The 18,309-nt window shown below is 36.8% G+C and overlaps 1 protein-coding gene across 2 annotated transcripts in view; it reads right to left on the minus strand.

Annotated features, from left to right (window-relative positions):
- Positions 1-7,194: 7,194 nt before the first annotated feature.
- LOC145689246 (facilitated trehalose transporter Tret1-like) overlaps positions 7,195-18,309 on the minus strand; it is a 122,628-nt gene continuing 111,513 nt past the window's right edge. For both annotated transcript variants that reach the window (XM_081763391.1, XM_081763386.1), the window contains exon 4: positions 7,195-9,617. In XM_081763391.1, the coding sequence (XP_081619517.1) occupies positions 8,577-9,617 (1,041 nt within the window). In that variant the 3' untranslated portion in view covers positions 7,195-8,576. The remainder of the gene's footprint in view (positions 9,618-18,309) is intronic.

The raw sequence follows: 18,309 nt of genomic DNA on the forward strand, positions 1-18,309 counted from the left end.
ATAAATACTGAATCGAATTGAGGCCAGGCAATTGAGGACTAGTGGCCAATTGCTTTGGCACATTGTACAGCAACCAGAGCTTTGTGCCGTATCTTTGGGATCATTGTCCTGTTGAAATATAAAGTTAACTTGTAAGCCCATTTGATCAGCACTAGGACGTAGATTTTTCTTCAAGATTGCAATGTACAGTACATATGCTGGTCCATAGTACCGTCGGTAATTGTCAGCTTTCCAACTCCCGAAGCACTCATGCACCCCAAGCTAGCACTTCCCCACCTCCATGCTTGACGATTGGCCGCAGATTTTTCGAGTCCATCTCTTTATTTGGTTTCCGCCACACCATTTGTCTACCGTCGGAACCAGAAACATTAAATTTACTCTCGACTGAGAATAGCACTTTGTCCCAGAAAGACATGTTTGTTCACATAAACTTTTGCAAACTGGAGCCGCTTCTTCCTATTCACTTCGAAAAAAAAAAAAAAAAAAACTTTCGAGCAACACGCCCATTATACTCCTGTTTGTTGAAAGTACGACGCACAGTGCTTTTCGAAATTAACATACCTGATTTGGCTCTTCCGTCACTATCTGCGGAGCATTGATTTTTGGGTTCTTCTTAATTTCGTTCAGTAGTATACGCTCACATCGTGCAAAGATATTCCGTGGACGTCCACTTCGCGGCATGCTTTTGACTGTATTTGTTTCGCAGTATCGATCTATGATTGACTGCACGGTCGAACGTGGTCTTCTGATAATATCTGATATCTTCGGTAAGTATTTGCAGTCGTTATGAAGCCTTATAATTATTTTTCTTTCTGCTTCTGTTGTCTCTGTCTCTTTTCGACCTATTACGTCTTTCGTCTTGAATCAATCTTTGACCTTGAATGATGTTTCGCTGGCCTGTGGTTGTGTTTAGCTTTGCAAACCACCAGAGGGCGTTCTAACCGCCAGAGAGCGTGAACAACAGCTCGAACAGATGGACGTTTTTGTCTTTAATTTCAGTGTACGAATACTTTTGACACATCAAAACCATGTTCATTTTGGTTTCTTTTGCCATTATGTGTCTATGTTTTCGCATTCACGGAACGTTTGTTTTGTACATAATAAAGAAATTAATGGAAAACACAGTGCCTTTTGTTTCAATAATCTATCTCCAACAAAGTCGGAGCTACAAGCATTTAATCATAGCTTGTAGCCGGTGTACGAATACTTATGACTTTCACTGTATGTCTGTTGTACTTGAATGTACTCCTTCTTTTTCTTGCAATAGCGACGGGTATACGTAAATGGTTCAGGTCCATGACATGTTAAAACCAATGTAACGGATCGGTTATCCATCCATTTTGTAACTGCAATAAATTCATCATTCCTCAGAAGTTCATCGAAGGAACCTCTCCCTGTTTTATTCAAACTTGCATCAGTTTGCAACTGGGAACAAATAGACAGTTTTGAACTTATACATGTTCCAGTACCTAATATACCGTTGTCACGCAAGTAATCAAAAAATATCTATAAAATATCTCTTGAAATATCTATCAAAATCTATATTAATACCTTTGCTAAGCGGTTTTAGCAAGTTCATTTACAACCGTTTTTCCTATACCCAAAACTTTTTCAAGAGTTTCAACAGTTTCAACTTAGCCATGTACGGTAGCTGCTCCTTAGTATATCAGGACTCTGATAATTCTGGATATATTTGTCATCGCTGTGTCCATCTTCAATATCATTCTCATCAAGAAACTGGAACATTTACTGATGATCTCGCACCACATCTAGAAAAAATATATTGAAAATAAATTTAGTATTCTACTCTGACTGAAGCATAAAACAAAGATTTTCACTTTTTGGTTTTAGCATTCAGTCTGACATTGATCCAAAGTGGCATTACAATTAGTATTTATGAGATTAGACCTAAAAATGATTGGACCCACCGAAAAATCTGACTTCAGGTACCTTAGAATCTATTAAAATTGAAGATATTGAAAATATTTAGAAAAAATATATTTCAGAAAAACACACACTCTGTCCCAACATTCAGCAGGCTTTACATGTCTTTTGTAGCCACATAACCATGCCTCATGCCTTCGCCACCCAACTAAATATTACTAATTTCGAAAGTCTAGACAATCAACAAAAAGTAGGCTACAAAACATTTTGAGAATAAAAAAGAATAAAAACGGAAACCTACCTCCTCTTAGAAGTTGAGAGAATCGCCGTTTTTTCACCTGAAGACATCTTCCTTTCCCACGCGAAAACAAGAAAACGACCCCAGTTCGAGCTCTACAACATACACGCCCTTATGACGCTCTTTGGAGGTCCCATGTTCACTCTGTCCTTACGCAAGTTCACGGTGTAACTGAACTGCCACAACTAGGTAGTATGTTGAGTATACCCATACCAAAACTGACCTTTGCCTTTTCTCCATTAGCTTCAACTCATAGTGTGAGATCCAATGGAACACAGACCTCCACAACAAGCAACAGAACTTTCTTTCTTACCTTTATACTAACTAGTGGATAGCCTGTATTTGGTCATTTGGCATACGAGAGGTTAATGGGAGTATTGAATTTACCCATTTCTCCAGTGTACTGTATATTTTTATATTTTCTTATAAAAGAAAGCGATATATTTGAACTTTGAGGAACGCTGGAAACAGTGTTATTTGTTGTACGCGGAACGCTGGAAACAGTGTTATTTGTCGTACGGAGGAAAAAAAATCTCACATGTACACCAGACATTAGGAACAGTCATATGAAAAGAATGAATGACGTAGGTGCAATAGCAAGGAGATAAAAATTCGGAAGCTCGTACCACTCTCCACTCCCCTTGTATATTTGTCGTCTACCTTCGCGTTGTCTGGCGGCCCTAGCGACGCCCCTATTAGTCACAGGACAATGAACAATACCTCGTTGGAAAGCTTATAGAACACAGATTTCAACTAAGTAACTTTTGTGTCCCTATGCCTAACTGTAAAAGAAGAAGAAGTAGAAAATAGTTTTAAAAAATTTAAAAACAATTTTAAGTTTGTGGAACTCTGGCAACACTGTTGTTTGTCTTACGTAGGGGATCACAAAAGTTACCTCTCTGAAATCTGTGTCCCAAATGCTTTCTGAAGAGGTATAGTTCATGCCCCTGTGACAATTAGGGCCGTCGCTAGGGCTGCCAACGTGACGACAGTCCATCGAAAAATATGTACAGAGTGACCATCGGAAGTACTGTAGGTACTTCCGAAATATTATCTCTTGTTAATGTACAGTACTGGAAATTGGTATAAAGGCAGAGAGACATTTGAAAATAGGAGGAGGCAAGAATGTAGAGGATGGATGTAAGTGATGTATTTACAAAGTAACATTGTATACTGTACAAAATCAAAGGCATATCGTTTCCTAATACGTCACTGGCACACGTAATTTACACAAAAAGAGAAATGAGACGATTGTCGGGTGGAAATTGGTATAAAGGCACCCATGGTTACTTGTCGATTGGCGCCCTCTGCACATTCAGCACTACCCCTGATACGCCTTTGAGAAGCAGCTGACACAGTGCGATAAGAGAAGCGCGGGTTTGAACGTCTGTGAGCTGTTGTGTGGGCCATGCCTCGTGGAAAATTGTTGTCGAGTGAGGAATAAGAATGTGTCTGTGCGTACAAGAACATGGGCCTGTCAAATCGGCAAATTGCAAAACGGTTAAATCGTTCAAGTTGTGTAGTTGATAATTACGTTCGGTTGGGTGCACAATATGGAAAAAACGGGAAGTATGGTAGAACGAGAAAACTCTCGGAGTCCACGAAACGATTAATTATGCGCAAGGCAAGGGCCGGAAGTATGTCATCTTCCCAAATTGTTGCTGCTTGCAAGTTACCTGTCACATCCAGAAGAGTGCGTCAAATTTTGAATCAAGATCCACATCTTATATTCAAGAAACAGAAGTGTAAACCACCCTTAAGTGCGACGCACAAGCAGGCGCGACTCCAGTTTGCGCAAAAACATATGTCTTGGACATCCGAATGGAATCGCGTTGTGTTTAGTGATGAGAAGAAGTTCAATTTAGATGGTCCGGATGGTTTTCAATACTATTGGCATGACCTTAGGGAAAAAGAGCAAGTGCAAATGAGCAGAAATTTTGGTGGAGGAAGTGTTATGATTTGGGCAGAGTTTTGTGTTAAAGGTACAACCAACATTGCATGGCTCAACACCAAGATGAATTCATCGACGTACACAGAGATGTTAGAAATAGAATTGCTGCGGATGTATGAGGAGTTGGACGATCAAAACCTGATTTTCCAGCAAGACAATGCTGCTATCCACAGGGCAGCAGCAAATCTACAGTGGTTTCAAGACAAAGGCATTGAGGTCATGGAGTGGCCAGCGAGAAGCTCTGATCTTAACCCGATAGAAAACCTATGGTGCATCCTTGCGCGCAATGTTTATCGCAATGGACGGCAATTTGGGACCATTGCTGAGTTGAAAAACGCGATACGAGAAGAGTGGTCAGCGATTCCACGGAAACAACTAACAGATCTCAAAGAAACAATGCCGAAGCGCATATTCCAACTCATTCAGAAGAAGGGAGGGACAATGAAGTACTGAGCACTCATTTTCCATTCTGCACTTTAAATTATCCTTTCATTTTTATCAAAGATACTGGGTGCCTTTATACTAATTTCCATCTGAAAATCGTCTAATTTATCATTTTGTGATACTACACGTGCCAGTGACGTATTAGCAAACGATATCCCTTTGATTTTGTACAGTATACAATGTTACTTTGTAAATAGATCACCTTTATCCATCCTCGGCATTCTTACCTTCTTCTATTTTCAAATGTCTCTCTGCCTTTATACCAATTTCCAGCACTGTATCTACGCCCTTCATTTTATTATATGACTTTATTATACCTATGTATGAAATTATTTTTTTCCTGCGTACGACAAACAACAATATTGCCAGCGTCTCACAAATTTTACAAAAATTAGTTTTTCTTCTTAATTTTATATTTTCTTCTTCTGCTTTTACGTGTTGGACACTGGGAGCACAAAAGTTACCTCGTCGGAATTTGTGTTCTATAAACTTTCAACGAGGTATGGCTCATGTCTCTGTGACAATTAGAAGGATACTAGGACCGCCAACGTGAAGGTCTACGATTTTCTGCGCCCCACCTCTTTCCCCCTCCCCCAAGTTGTAAACCACGCTGGGGAGCGACGACATCGGTTTTCACGATCACTATAGTGCCTATAACAATAATCAGAAATAAAATTGCGTTAGGCTTTCCATGCATGAACAACCCCCTCAGATCCTGAACTAAGCGACATTCGTGGGGAAAGGAAAGTGCTTAACTCGAATTAAAACTCAAACTGTCTTGTAGTCCCCTATCATATAAAAGTGATGCTGGAAGGAGACATTAAACCCGAAAAAATTAATTAATAAATCAATAAAGCTAACAAACTGATAAATATGACACAGTTTGTCGTAAAAAAATAAGAGTAATATCGAGTATACGTAAGTTAGCATTTGATAATATGATATTTTTACTATTCAATGTTGTAGACACTTGATTTCCGAAATGGATTGGTTCTACCAGAACTTCTTCAGAGTTTTACAAATACAAATTTAAACTTAATGTTATTTTAAAAGAGAAGCTGAGTAACATTTTAGGGGTTCTTATATCAGTGAATTTTCGATATGACAAATCAGGGGCGTCATTTCAGACTTCACTTGAGGGGGCAAGAGAACCACCGACATAAGACTTTCACGTTTTGTACTAGTATATTAATAGACAATCGATTAAAGTATACGTTCCTCAAGCTCTTGGGAGGGGGGAATTGCCGCCTCCTGCTCCCCTAAATGACGCCCCTAGGTCAAGTATCGTTCAGCTGATCTTTCAGTGTTGAAACATATCAGAATCCAAGGAAATCATTGTGAGAATAACAAGAATGCAGCAGCTGCAAAACTTATGATTCACAGAAGGGCTTAAAAGTTGAAACAAGCAATGAACCTGAAAAACTTCCCAAAACGTTTAACATAAGACCCTAATTTTAGTTTTTCAACTTCATGCAAAACGTTGAACTCCCTAAGCTTTCTGTCCAAGATTTGTTTAGAATGGGAAAACTATTGAACGTCAATGTATGTTGTATTTACTATATGAAAACAGACCTCACAATTTATTATGTTTATCGCGAGGGAGAGATTACAGGAGTCCCTACAAGACTTTTATTTTTAAATTAATACAACAGAAGAGGTGTGCCTCCTAAAGTTGGCAAACTGCATTTATTTGCAGATAACTGTCCAGGGCAGAATAAAAAATCATATAATTTGCCGGTCTGTCTAAAACTTATTGATTCTGCAAAATTTGAGAGGTACTTCACTTCTTCCTGTTTGAGAACATTCCTGACGGCTATGTGATAGCCAGTTTTCAACATTAAAATTCCCTGTAAGAACACACGAATGAATATACACATTTAACGAGCTATTAGAACTTCTTTTGAATGCCTAACGCTGTTGCATCCACAGATAAATAAAGAAAGAGTGCCTGTACATATTGGATTTCAAAATATGATGACCTCTAAACTAAGAAAAAGAATTGTGATGTGTAAGAATTGGTACATTGTCTAGAGATAACAGGGAAGCATTTCAGATTTTCGAAGTACCATTATTTGCGATACGAGGTGTTAACAGCGCTTTAAACGACCTTGCTGCTGTTTCGCCAGTAATTTGCATATAGATGTGATGATTGAGCCAATATGCTGACGTTTCTGACATCGTCAAAGCAAGGTAAGAACTACAGAGTTCCACCTAAGTCCACGGCTACATGGCCAGTGCGTAGCCGATTCTAGATAAGATTTGATAATAATTACCTTGAGCAAGATAATGCTAATTAAAATTAGGAAGTGAGACTTGCTATCACAATCTTTCAACACAGGCCCGTAGCCAGCCCAAAAATGTAGAGGGGGCCCGGCTGAAGTTAGGGGGGGGGGGCCCGATCCAACCATATGATAGTTCATCACCATATTATAGTTCTTTTGCAAGCCTACTGTAAAACTTTTAGGGGGCCATCAAAAATTTAGGGGGGCCCGGCCCCCCCTAGATCCCCCTGGATACGGGCCTGTTTCAACATACAACACAGTACGTCCTTCTTCATAGTTACATCGAATACTTATTAAACTGGATAATAGTACAAAACACAAACATTTTTCACGTATTTATTTATTCAAATGAAAATTTATTTACAGCTGGTGATAATAATGGTGAGGCAGATGGATGATAAAATAATAACAATAATAATGATAATGTGAAGTCATAAGTGAAAACTCATAAAATATCAACACAGACTATATTGTTAGTACAAATATGATCCATATTTTGTCTTTGGTTTACAGAGTATCAAGTACTTAATATAACACATTATATATAATATTCTATGTAATAAAATGGTATGTTACGTACAATGCATATGTATAACTATGAAGTGCAAGAACGATGCTAATTTGGAGGTGCAATGAAAGTTTGAGAAACTAGAGGGAAGTGAAATATATATACTCAGTATTACTTCAACAAAATTCAAGATACCCCTGCATTGTCACTCCTACGCCCCTGTATGACCAGTTAATTGGAATGATTTTCCAATAAATCAGTTATGGATGTCAATCCTCCAGATTTTATGCGGTGGACCACAGAAGAATTTTCACAATCAACGTAAGAGAGCTTAATGGTATTCTCACTCCAGATCAATATGATATGCCAATGCATCATTACGTAGAAGTATGGGCTAGAAGTGAATGCCGACCTAATCCTGCTCTCCTTGATTTTGTCCACGACTACTTCTACTGCATCTCAAACAAAATTCCACTTAACTCAAGGAAAATGAGATCTTTTATCATTTAATTCTCTTCGACGACTCTTCGCACATATTTTATCTTGAAAAAGCATGCTTTAGAAAATAGTTATAAAAACACATATAGAACAGATTCTTACAGAAACTCCAACTACTTTTCATTTTTATGTAGATTAAGAGAAAACATAGTTCACTTTAACAGTTTTCATTTTGATGACATAGTTTTAAAGGTAAAATTTAATTGCAGCTTAACAGCAACAACATTTTACGTGCTTAATTTAACAGCTAATAGATATGTACAAGTTTTCTTCGTTTTTAACAAAATTATAGTTTTTTTTTTTTTTTTTTTTTAATATAAACAACTAATTCTAACAACTAATTCTCTTGGGTTGACTTTTAAAGCTAATAATGTACGAAAGGTGTAAATATATATGACGAAATGTATGCAATTCTAAAAAACTATCTCGTTATTATTATGAAGAGAACGCTAATTTTGACAATTAGAATCACCAATGATTTAATACCGTGCAATCCGAACCATCACTTTTTTTTTTTTTAATCGCATTTGAAATATAATGTAAAAGTCAACATCGCATCTTTAAATGTAATATATTGATTTAGTTGTTAGAGGATTACTACATCTAGAAAATCCTAGATGCAAATAGTTATAAACAATAGTCTTTTTTTTTAAAAAAAAAAAAAAAATACAACTTGAAACACATTACGAATAGTTTACCCTAGTTTTCAAATTAGACTTTGACGTTTAATGTTTTCATAAGAGAATCAAATTCTGCACGTTCAGATATAGATAAGGACCTCCTTCTAAAAGTACGCTCAATTTCTTTTAATGTCTTTCCCTTTGTTTCAGGGAGACAGAAATATACAAAGAAACAGCTGAAAAGCGAGAATGCAGCGTAGAACCAAAAGGCACCATAAAGTCCTATGGAACTACTGAGACCTGGAAAAGTCTTTGTGATAATGAAGGTAATGATAAGACTGAAGGCCCCAGATATTCCACTGAAAACACTTCGTTGTTTCTCAGGGAATAGTTCACCCATAATGAGGAAGGGAATACTACAATATCCAAGAGCGAAGCCTATCATGAAGAGCATGAGACTTGCAAGCGGTAAGAAACCCAAATTCTCTGCTTGACTTTGTTCTTGTAAATAGAAATATGTTCCCAAAGCCGACATAGAAACTACCATAATTGCACCACTAGCTATCAACAATGGTTTTCGGCCATTTCTATCAACAATTATCAACGAACATGCTGTTGAGATAAGTTGTATAAGACCAACCAATATAGTAGCCAGATGATCATCTAAGGTCGAAGATGATGACCTAAATATGTGGACGGTGTAAAAGATGACAGCATCAATACCACTAAGCCCTTGAAATAGAACCAATGCCACTGAAAGTAAAAGAGGTACGAATACAGGTTTCTGCATGAGCGCTTGTCTGCTGAAAGGTCTCACACCACTGTCACTTGCTAGTGCCACTTGGGCTTTCATTTCTCTCAGTTCGTCAGTCACATCATCCGAAGATCGAAACCATTTGAGTGCCTTCTCAGCTTCTTCATGTCGTCCACGGCTCAAAAGCCAAGTTGGTGACTCTGGGAACGGAATCAATATGACGAATAACAATCCACCGAAAGCAGCAGTAGCCCATGCTAATGCATCCCATTCTAACCAAGCTCCAAGTAAGTAACAAATGAGCACTCCTACTGCCATGAACATGCCAGGTAAAGAACCCAAAATACCTCGAATTTTGGCGTGAGTACATTCACACACCTAAAAAAGAAAGAAAGAAAGAAGCACTTAGTATTTGTCTATCTCTATATTGAGGTACACACAACAGAACGAGCCAAAACAATTAAAAAAGATAACCATTTGAACTTCAAACTAGTTTCCAAGTACCTCAAAAGATGATAAAATAATATGCATGTGGCTGTCATCGCATACAAGGGATTTACGTAGAGTCACCAAATGTTGGATCTTTACCAGATCTAATCGTGAAGCCGTTTTTTTGGATCAAAAGATCCAATCTATTTCAGGAAAAAATTTTGTAGGCCTTATATCTGGAGAACTACATATAGTATAGCCAAACCCAAACCATTTAAGTCAGTATAATGTGCTTATTTCATAAAAAAAAGAGAAGAAAAGAAAAGAAAAGAAAAGAAAGAAAGAAAGAAAGAAAAAGAAAACTCGATTTAGGGTCCATTCAAAAAGTTTCTGGTCTCTTATCCAAAAACTAATTATTGGCCAAGATCGCAATGTTTTGAGCTATTTTTTGATCATTCCTAAAATTTTTGTTTGATTTTCGGTTTGCGGGGGATTAGGATGTGTCACAATTTAAGCACTTTTTTCTGATGGAAAATATACGGATTTAACATGTTCCAGAATGCTTTGCCTCTATGCAACCCATATGAGATTTTGGATACGCTGGTTTATATAGCAAGACAGGATAAATGTATTGCTTTTTGTTATGCACATTGCCGCGAGTTTACATTAAAAAAAGAAGAAGATAAATACCCGGACAATGAAATTGCTGTTGGGACATTCCTTTAAGGAAAATCTTCCTCCTCTCTTTCTTTATCCAAGTTCTGAATTAAGACACCTGGGAACGACGTATGCTTACAGCTAGTTATATTATAAACTGCCTGAAGAGTAATCTTATCAATAGTCTCAAAATGTACTCACTTTGCTCCATCAAATCATTATAGACGCTTAAAATGTCATATTAAACGCTGAATTTCCGATAAGGAAGACAAAGGGAAGGAAGGGTATTTTGTGAGAACAGGTTACATGGAAGCTAGATATTTACAAAATTTAATATAAATATCTTGCTGCTGCACAAAATGATATTTGCTCTTCTTCTTCAGTGGTTATTGATGACGGTGAAGGTGTGAATGATGTTGTTTCGTCTCTTTCAGATGTTTTAAAGGCCCGATGTTGAGGCATCGTTGTATTTGGCATCCGAATACATTCTTTCAATCTAGTTCGTGTGCTCCTTTTCATCATATCTATAAAAGTATGTTGACATGCACACTGTTTTATTTTTCTTTATGTTATTTAGGGATACTAATGCTGTAATAAAATAATGCTTTATAAAAAAAATGTGTAATTCATGTGGAACCGTGTGGAATTAATTTTGCCTGATCATTTGTTTTAATATTGGTGCATTCCAAGCGAAATCAGCACATGGGTGTAGTTGCACCGTCTTTGATTTTCCTCATGCTTTAGTATGTTATGAGGTATCAAGAGAGGTGTTGAAATGCAAAGTGGCAGATGCTGATGGTTTACCGTTTCCAAGATAGAGGGCACTGAACACTTGAAAAATGCTCCAAACTACAATATATTAAAATATTTGTAGTTACAGTTTGGTGAATGTGAGGAATATGAATCATTGTCACAGTACATATAGTAATACAGGAGAACAAACAAAAAGTAAGAAACCAATATCACCAATGTTGCCATTACAATAACTTTTTACCGCCCCCTAAAATTTTCAGGGTAGGCTTGCAAATGAATATAATATAGTGATGAACTATAATATGGTTAGATTGCCCCCCTAACTTCTACCAGGGCCCTCTACATTTTTGGGCTGGCTACCGGCCTGGTAGGCAGATGATTTTTTTTTTGTTCTTATACTAGCCAACGGCGCCATCAGTAAAATACACATCTTTCTGTATGTGTGGTAGATGCTGTTTTAAAAGCTGTAGGACTTTCTTCTGGAATGTGTATACGGGTTCCAGAGAATTGCTAATGACTCACATATTTTTATGTTCCAGGTTATACAAGCATTAATTTGCATCTCAGCCACCTATTGGTATGATAATATGTCTTTTATGCTCAACATATGGGTTGTAATCATAGACATCTATATTACATGTAGTATTCGACTATGTTTTTCATGATCTGAACACAGCCATATTGTACCTTTGATAACTCCTGACAATACTGTGAACCACCAAATCATATTTGCTGTGCAAGGAGACCTATCACAACAGGTTATTTTCTCATATGTTGAACAATTTTTCTACAGGCCCTTTTACAATATGGCCACCCAAGTATGGCCGATATTGACAACATTGAGTTACAATAACATCGATACACAGGAAGGGGAACATACCACCAGCTGAAATATACACCGATGATCAGAGTAAGGTCCAAAGTTCTCTGTCACAAAGTAAAGGTTAGTGGTTCTTTCCCCTTTTACTCCACAAAGATGACCAAACTTGGGTCACTTTTGTGTAAATGACCTTCACCTTTGACTGCCATGGTGATGGCAACATTGGTGATATTGGTTTCTTACTTTTTTGTATGTTCCTCTGTATTACTATGCGTACCGAGACAAAGATTCTTGTTCATCACATTTACCAAACTGTAACTACAAATACAGTAGGTTAATATATACATGTTTGGAGTATTTTTTTACGAGTTCAGTGCTCTCTATCTTGGAAATGGTAAACCACTAGCATCTGCCACTTTGCATTACAACACTTCTCTTGATATCTCATAACATACCAAAACACAAGTAAAATCAGAGATGAAGAAACTACAACATTTTTCAAAATTAACTAATTTCGCTTGGAATGCATCTATCTGTTATCTGTTTTGAGGAATACAGAGACTGACATAAGTACTTTTCCAAAGTGTCAATTCTATTACCATATCTTTTCCTAACCTTTAATAGAGTTTATTTTAGTTGTTCTGTCGTTATCATTGGAACAAAGAATTAAAATTTTACGGAAGAAATTATTTCAAGTGTTCAAGTGTTACTTTTGGTTTAATTTGAGTATGCTGAACTTAGATATATTAAATAATGTGAAACCGATCAAAAGAACCTTTATTATTCATAGAAAGACAGACATATGAACAAGGGAATCCAAACTAAATTTCGTGCACAGGTACTTTGCGCACAAATGTGGAATATTATTGATACCTTCACCGCCGTCACTAACCACTGAAGAACAACAACCACAAAGATAATTCTGTGGAGCAGTGAGAACTATTTACTGTATTTATTTTTGTAAATATTTAGTTTTCATAACATCGTATACTCACAAATATCTTTCTTTACCTGAAAGCCACTATAAATGATTCATTTTTGCATTCAGTATGACGTTAACTGGTTGACTGCCATGGACAAAATGTGTGTGTGACATAGTGGAATTAAATGTGATTGAAGATAGTCACTAGGTCACTCAAGCAAAAGGAACTTAAAAACAGGCGAACGGCAATTTAATTTGAGAGCTACTTTCGGTTATTTTAATATTTCCACGAAGTGAAAACCTTAATAGTAGGTGTCAAACTATTTTTTTTATATGAACACAGTATACGAAGAATAAATTTCATTTAAGCTTTATCCTCCTATTGAAATCAGAAGTAGTAAGAAATAGAACTTTCGGTTTTAATATTGATTCCTATATAGTGATAATTCTAAGACATTAACCATTCTAACCATTTCCAGTATCAACGTTGATCAACTTAGGGCAAAAATGATAAGGTGTATCGAGTTTTTTTTTTTTTTTTTTTGAATCGACTCAATGTCCCAAGAATAAGTTTCATGTCGTATGTTAACCCTTTATTCAAAGTGAAAGTGGTAGAAATATTATGATCTTTATGTGTATTGAAAACCATCTACGGAATTAAATGTCATACCAACCTAAACAGCTTTTCAAAATAAAGCTCTTTGAAAAAAGTGAAATTTTCGATTCTTTGCAACTTTCTTTCTGCTTGTTCGAAATATACCATATTATGACCATAGTATTCGCACTAAATTGTTTTGGATGCACATTACCTCGTCCGTGTCACTTGCGTTATTACTGTTGCAGAATACTCCAAAATTAAATTGGCTTTCGATTTTTGTGATGCAGTGGCACCTTTAGTTTGCAACACTGCATAAAATAAATGTGATATTGTAAGATTTTGCGTTACATATAAATTCCAAGTACATGATAACTTGACGTAGTACCATTTGAAAAAATAGAACTTCATGTTGGGTTGGCAATACTGTTAATCTGGTTGTACGTCAAACAATGTCTCCTTCTCAATATTTGCATGGTACGATATTAATGTTTTGAATCTATTAGTTTAAAAGTTGCAAGGACGTATCACGATAAATGCTTTATCCTGTATGTATATTGACAATTTATGAGTGTCGACACGTAAGGTGGTAGTCTAACTTTTGCTATCCCCCTTCCCAATCAGAACTTTCGTTCCTGCGCTCCTGAATATTTGTAAAGAAAGGGTATTTAGTTTCTGATGTACAGAAAGATATCTCTTGAATACTGTACACTGTAGTTGTTTTCCATTTCATATAGTTGTTTACTGTATATGTTCTCTGTTCGTTAGATCATAAAGTATAAAGAAACATAGTTCAATGTTTCTACATGTACTGTACATAAACATTAAACTAAATCTTTTTGATGGCGCACTTTTAAATCCAAACTACAACTGGATTAGATACAACGAACATTTGAGTTTGATTGTATAAGCGTATATAGCGTACCATTACATACAACATACAAAATTCTCGTTTGTCTAATTTAGTTTCCGTAAACTAAATCAGATACTTAGTATCACTGGTACATTGGTTCCATATCACATGAATATAGTGACAACATATGAATATGGTACCCTGACATAAGCCAATATCACCCGAAAAATGAGCCTGTACGACCGCTACGTATAGTGCTCAAATGGAACCATTTCTTATGTTGGAGTTGGTGAAGACTCCCTTGGCAGCACGTAAACCTCCAATCTTACATAGCATATTATTCAGTAAGTCATCGATGTCACTTTGGCATTCGTCTCAGAGTTCCTTAACTATCGTTTGAATTTATGTCTGACTGCCTATGAGTACAATTTCAGTTGTAGGATATGCCAGCCATTTTCAGTAGGATTCATAAATGGAAACTGTCCAGGTCGCGGCAGAATTTGAACCTCATTTTGCCCCTTCCCGCACGTAGCTAGCTTTTCCTGTGACAAAAAGACCGTCATCCATGAGTTCTGTTGTGACTCGCTACAGTCCGTCTGTTTAAATGAAGGATAGCAATCCACCTTGCAATACTACGATGTATTTCGCAAGCATTAATGTGCCTATCGCAAACTATTAGGCTACTGTAACCGCCTTTCCAAATTGCAACCTACACTATGACACTTGTATCACCATATTTTATTGTAAGATTGTGGAATCGTGGTCTTTTGATCAACTCAACATCCAGTATTGATCTATGTCTGAGAATTCACAAAATCGGCTTTTACTGGATTCTGCAACATGGTTGTGGCTCATTGTAACTGGCGATAGCTCAATTGTCACTTCGTATCATTTGTGGTTTTGCTTGTAAGCATAGGATTTTAACGTCCATGCTGATCGGTCCACTCGGTTTCTGTCACTGGTAAATTTGGATGGTCAGGTCTTTGCACTCTGAACGATCGTATGTTTCAAACGTGGCGTTCGTCTTGGTCCACTTCGCAATTCGGTCCACTAGATATTGGGTATATGCATGTTTTTTTTTTCTGTCACATTGGAATTAGACGACACTTTGAACATTCACTTAAACTACCTCGGGTAAACTCTGTCAACTCCTCAACCTTCCACTCACATAGTGACACTTATTGTGCTGAATGTTCACACACCAATTACGTCATATTCATCCCCCGTTCAAATTTACTGGGTGTTTCCACCAAATCATGTTGCTCTACGGGTTTCTATTTACTTATGTCAGAGTAGTGTATAATGAACAAAGTTGAACATGGGATTTACGGAGATCAAATAGTTACTTAAATAGTATGCCTATTTTTTCCTTAAAGATTTGGAGAGAAAATAACTGGTTTTCGAAATTCCTCACCAGGTGGCTCTCAGGTCATCTGACAACTACCTAGGGCAAGGTTTGCTTTGAAGTCATTGTCATCTAAAGAGCGAACCTCTGTTGATCACCGTTGCTTTTCCGTTTCCTAGTAGATGATTGGAATTGTATAATAAATTTTCATAATAGTGATGAAATCTGTACTGCCAGAGCCTAAAGAATAAAATTATTTTGGGAAGGTAGGGAAGAAGACGGGAATATTAGGTGGAGGGCTGTACATTATCCCAGTATACTAATAGAAATTCATTAGATGCTTTTCGGATATTGAAGTCGCGAATGTCTGAAGAAATTCGAAATATTTTTTCTCAAGTACTGTTGGGTGATTATTTGTTGCCTTCATAATTAGAGCTAAGATATCTTAAGCACCACTCATATTTTCTTCTTGAGGTGTACCCATTAGAGTGGACCGAAAAACTTTTTTTATTTTTATTTTCAATGTTGGATAAAAAGTTGCCATTCATCACAATAAGTTCATATAAAAAAATTTAGATTTTTAGGTCAATTCTTTGATTTGCCGTAAATGCCTTGTTTTAATTTTTAGCTGAATGTATATATCTATATATATCTATCTATATCTATATCTATCTTATGCTTACTATTGTAAATGCCTAAATTAAGTATTATTTAAGTTGTATGTTCTTTCTAAATTAGTTGAATTTTCATCGCCTCGTCTAGCATAAATAGGTAAAAGTTGTAAGTTTTGTTTTGATCTCCCTCCGGTTTCTTTCTTCTATCTGATTATGTTTCTTTCAATTACTTACCTCTTTTGTTCTGTTCAGTGCGTAGATGTGTCATATTTTAGGGTGACGTCGTTCAACATGGCTTATTTACAAGTCTAGTCAGATATTCCAGAAGTGGAAGAGAGTGTGAAATAAGGTGGAGCAGTATTTTTGGATAAAAACGGTCAGGTGGGATATTTTTCTCTGTGCCCAGTCAGTTCGACTCTGACATTTGCTCAGTGTGCACGTGAAAACTTTTACTTCGTGGGATACAGTGCTTTATGTTGAACAATAACGTGCCATTATTTTGTTCTGTGTTTTGTTATTAAAACGATTTTACGAATGGCTAGTACAAACAGCCATCACTGTGTAAAGACATATTACAGAAAAGCATATTACGGACGTAAAACAGAAGGCAGCTCGCGAAGAATTCGTACGATATTCAGAAACCTTTCTTCTCGATACTGCAAATTGTAAGTGTAGAGACGTATACAAAAAAGGAGTGTAGACCAAAAAGCTACTTTTCACACTGCCACGTGTCTTTACCCTGCAATGGCCCTTTGTATTACCAATTCGCAAAATCGTTTTAATAGCAACGCAGAAAACGAAGTAATGATATGTTTATCGTTTAACAACACAAAATTATTTTGATCTATGAGATAAAGTTTTCACCTACACTGAGAAGAACTACTTGAGTACGAGATCAGGATAGCAAAAAATGGTCGGTGGCACATGAAGCCCAAATCCTTCAAACAACCGCATACAACATACGTGGGGTGTTCATTAAAGATTTTCCCCTCACCTAATTGTAGTTAATGTAGAATACTGATATTTTACATATGTTTTAATACATATTTCTATAGATTATGAGGGAAATTTCATCTTTTAACTCCTAACATTTTCTGTGTTACAAACACTTAAGTGAAAGAAAGTGCAAAAAAAGGATAAATTGAATCCTGAGCGACGATCAAGTTTCTGTACTTGAGAAACTGCAAACCAAAAGAGACATTTGATGATATGAAAGACACTTATGGAGTGGAAACCCTTTTATATGAAGTTGTGAAGCACTAACATCGTCAATTCAAGTGTAGTCGGACTTCAGTAGAAACGACCCTCATTCCAAGGCAACCTAAGCCCGCCATCGATGAAAACATCGTTTAGCAAATGGGAGCCACCACCTTGGAGGAACGCCATATAATTATTCACTAACCAATTGAAGATGTCAAGAGAAGTGTGAGATCTAAGACAAAAATAATCCATGAGCATTTGCACATACATAACATGTCTTCCCGATGGGTTCCCCAGCTAGTAACACCTTTCTAAGAGCAGGGATTTTTGACCCTGTACTATAGAAACCAGAAGGACTTTCCTGGTACACCAACAATTCAGGATAAAAGATGGATCCGTCATTATGACGCAGAGAGTAAGATCCAATCAAAGCAATGGAAGCATACTTAATGACCAACTATAAAGAAGGACCGTGTCAACCCTCAGCAGGCAAGATCATCTTGACAGTTTTTTTCGAGATCAGCATCGAGCAGTGATGATAGTTTTCCTGGTAAAGCATACCACAATTACATTGACGTTTATACTTCACTTTTACAGAAATTATAGGATTCCATCAAACCAAGAGTCATAGAATGATTACTAAAGGTGTCCGTATCCTTCAAGACAATGCTCCAACTCAGAACTCGCATGTTGTACAGACGGAAGCACGCTCTTGTTGGCATTAAATCCTTCTCCATTCTCCTAATCTTCTGACCTTACACCATCTGATTTCACCTCTTCCCAACCATTAAGTCATTTCTGAAGGAAAAGCATCTCCAAGACAATTAAACGCTGATTTCTGGGGTCAAGTGCTCGCTTCTAGGACATTCTGCGAATATCTAC

The sequence above is a fragment of the Thermobia domestica genome, chromosome 1 (genome assembly GCF_964235325.1).
Source record: "Thermobia domestica chromosome 1, izTheDome1.hap1.1, whole genome shotgun sequence".
Classification (NCBI taxonomy): domain Eukaryota; kingdom Metazoa; phylum Arthropoda; class Insecta; order Zygentoma; family Lepismatidae; genus Thermobia; species Thermobia domestica.